Below are 3,218 nucleotides of genomic sequence, written 5' to 3'. Positions count from 1 at the left end.
ACACCCGAGTGCTGTCTGTAGTACCCCAGGCTGCCCAATTCTAGACAGTACACCCGAGTGCTGTCTGTAGTACCCCAGGCTGCCCAATTCTAGACGGCACACCTGAGTGCAAGTGGAGACTTTAAATTCCTACCCAGCATCTGTTGCTGTGGTTTGGGTTTTAAGTGCTCCCCAAAGGCCTGTGCTGTTCTCTGCTGAGTGCCAGGATTTTTAGGAGCGGGTTCTAGTGGAAGGAAATGAGTCCATTAGAGTGTGTTCTTGAAGGGATGGTGGGATCGTCCCAGGCTTGGCACTCCTCTGCCCCACCCCCACCCTTGTTTTTAATGCTGGGCTAATGGCTCTCCCTTGTGGTAGTTTGTCCTTGTCATTGTGCCTTGCTGAGATTTACCTTCCTAGTGAAGATAAACCTGATTAACAGTATCCTAACTTCTGTGACTGCAGATAAGACTCATAGACTCATCTAAGGAAACACTGGGAGAGAGTTAATGACTTGAACTATTTTGTTTCATTAAAAGAAAAAACAGGTGAGATCCTTTAGGCCACAGGAAAACTCTGGAAGCCATTGAAATCCCAGATGGACACTGTCTATCCAAATCCCCAGTGGCTCCATTTCCTTAGAGGCCATCACAGCCTAAAGCCATGATGGGATGAGTGGACTAGTGTGGCTGGGAGTCTCAGGCTGTGAATGACAGGAGAATGCACTCCGCAGAAGGTCAGAAAACATGTTGGGTCCCTTTTAGCTTATACGTATACACTGAGACTCCTTAATTATAGACAAATGGGGAGTTACACCAACAGATTACACGGGCACACAGAGCATGAAGAATGGAAAGACAGAAGAGCAGCCGATCAGTGACGGCAGGGCTGGCCGGAACCTGGGCAGGAATGTCTGAAGCCGGCCCAGAGTAGGAGGAAGACGGCATTTAAAGAAGCAATGTTGACAGTCACCCAGAACTGGAAGATAGACATCCTTTAATTCATGGAGCCTAGCAATCTCTAAGAAAAGATATAGACTTAGGACATTTCTGACACCCTACACACCTAACACGTATGAAAACCCCCTCACACACACCAAATGTATATGGAACACACACACCATTTTTTTACCTTTTGACACCCAACTGGGTGTCTGCAATTTGATGCTGACACTAATTACCCAGAGTTAGCATAGTCCCCGTGTATAAGGTTTAATTCGCTAGCCGTGCATGCCTTCCATCCATCCCCAAGGTCACCTCTACTTCTGAACCAGCTCTAAGTAGGGCTCCCCTAACTCCCTTGGATGGGACACTCTATTAATGGTTCACCAACACAGGGAACCGGTGCTTGGATCCAGCACAGGCAGCCAGATGAAGAAATGCAAAGGATACAATATGCGGGGAAGGTTGAAATGACTTCCTGAGCTCTCTGGATGTCTGCATGCTTAGCAGCCTGATGTGTTTACCAACTAGAAGGTTCTCTGTACCCTACCTTTAAGCCGGGTTAAGGAAGTATCGTCGTGTTGACAGGGTGAAATCATCCCTCAAGGTCGAGGAGCACAGTGAGCGCCTCCACCCCAAGTACCCTCCTGTGCCCCGAGAGTCACCACACTGGCACACACTCAGATGCAGCCAAAGTTGGATAATTATTATAAACAAAAGCAGTTTCTTCTACCCCAGCCCTGAGGAAAATCCAGTCTTGTTCAGTAACAACAGAAGACAGATTGAGATGCCAGCTTGGTCTTGGGTGTGAGGAACAGCATTCCTCAGAGCTGGGTACTGAGAGTGTTGTGCCCACGGGGTTGGAAACGTACACCGGAATTCTCTGGAAGAAATGTTTTCTTTCTCTGTGATCTTAAATTAAAGTACAGAAGACGGGAAAGAATTTCTCTTCTTGATCTGAAAATGATGGGCCATTTTCCAGGTGAATGATGAAATATTCTTTACGTTTCAGTTGATCAAGAAGCTGAAGTTAATTTTACTGGAGACGCCGTCCTGTGATCTAGGAGACAGGATGGTTGCGCAGCATCAAGGGTCAATTCTGCAGCTGCAGGAGCTCCTTAGTCAGAAGGTGGACGTGGCCACAGAGCTGCTTCTCCGAGTACGGGTAGTATTTCTCTTACGGCACTAACTTTAGCAGGCTGTGGTATCCTACTATGCACCATGGTCTGTTAATGTTCCTAAAAATCTTAAAATACAATCCAGGACAATTAACGAAACGAAAGACCCATGCTTATGTGATTTACCAACCATTAGTAATTTATTTCCCAAGGAGACAAGACATTATTAGCCAAAAGCTCATTTTCCTTATATTTGCCAAAGTTGACTGAATTCATTAAGAAAAAAATCTTCACAAAGTAGTAAATGGTATCTGCTATAGGTAAACCAGTTGATATAGACTACAGCAAGTAATGCCCTAATTTCATAAGTAATATAGAAACATATAATTAAAAGAACAGTACCATGAGGCCCTTATATACCCTATGTGAACTATGAATTTTCAGCTTTATTTAGCTAATTTATGGATAAAAATAAAAATATAAATGTTTGGTAACATCTTCTTTGTCTCCCTCTTCCCCTTGCACCATTCAGAAGTGTGTGTGTGTAGAAGGAGCTGTGGGCTGCTTTCCTGCCGCCCGGCTCCCGGCCGCCTGGCTAGCTTATGCCCCAAAATAACAACATACAAACTGTATTCATTTAAACACTGCCTGGCCCATTAGTTCTAGCCTCTTCTTGGCTAACTCTAATATCTTGCTTAACTCATATTTATTAATCTGTGTAGCACCACGAGGTGGTGTCTTACCAAGAAAGATTCAGCATGTCTGACCTGGTGGCTTGCTCCATGGCGTCTCAGGTTGGAGAATCATGGCAACTAACTCACTTCCCTTCTTCCCAGCATTCTGTTCTGTCTACTCCACCCACCTAAGAGCTGGCCTATAAAATGGGCCAAGGCAGTTTCTTTATTAATCAATGAAATTAACACAAAAGGAAGACCCTCCCACATCATGTGTGTGTTATACATTTCTTCCCCAAATATCTTAGTAGCAATGATAAGTAATTGTAAGCTAGTATACTTCATAAAACTCATCATTTCATAATTCTGATATCTGGCCCTTCATCTAAAGTTCCAATGAATGTTTTATAATTTTTAATTCTGTTGCATTTTTTGAAGAATCGTCAGAACACAGTCTGCGGGCACACACTGCACAGTCATCAGAACACAGTCTGCAAGCACACACTGCA

At 44.3% G+C, this 3,218-nt stretch overlaps 1 protein-coding gene and 1 long non-coding RNA gene across 2 annotated transcripts in view; one reads left to right on the top strand and one right to left on the bottom strand.

Moving 5' to 3' along the window:
* Casc1 (cancer susceptibility 1) overlaps window positions 1-3,218 on the top strand; it is a 47,410-nt gene that overhangs the window by 20,319 nt on the left and 23,873 nt on the right. The window contains exon 7 of the mRNA XM_026787952.1: window positions 1,930-2,076. Coding sequence (XP_026643753.1) covers window positions 1,930-2,076 — 147 coding nt within the window. The remainder of the gene's footprint in view (window positions 1-1,929; window positions 2,077-3,218) is intronic.
* The window catches only part of LOC102000459, a 3,798-nt gene continuing 2,396 nt past the window's right edge, over window positions 1,817-3,218 (bottom strand). The window contains exon 3 of the long non-coding RNA XR_258757.2: window positions 1,817-2,163. This is a non-coding gene — a long non-coding RNA (uncharacterized LOC102000459). The remainder of the gene's footprint in view (window positions 2,164-3,218) is intronic.

Source organism: Microtus ochrogaster, assembly GCF_000317375.1.
Source record: "Microtus ochrogaster isolate Prairie Vole_2 chromosome 14 unlocalized genomic scaffold, MicOch1.0 chr14_random_2, whole genome shotgun sequence".
NCBI lineage: Eukaryota > Metazoa > Chordata > Mammalia > Rodentia > Cricetidae > Microtus > Microtus ochrogaster.
This window is presented reverse-complemented; position numbering and strand designations above follow the sequence as displayed.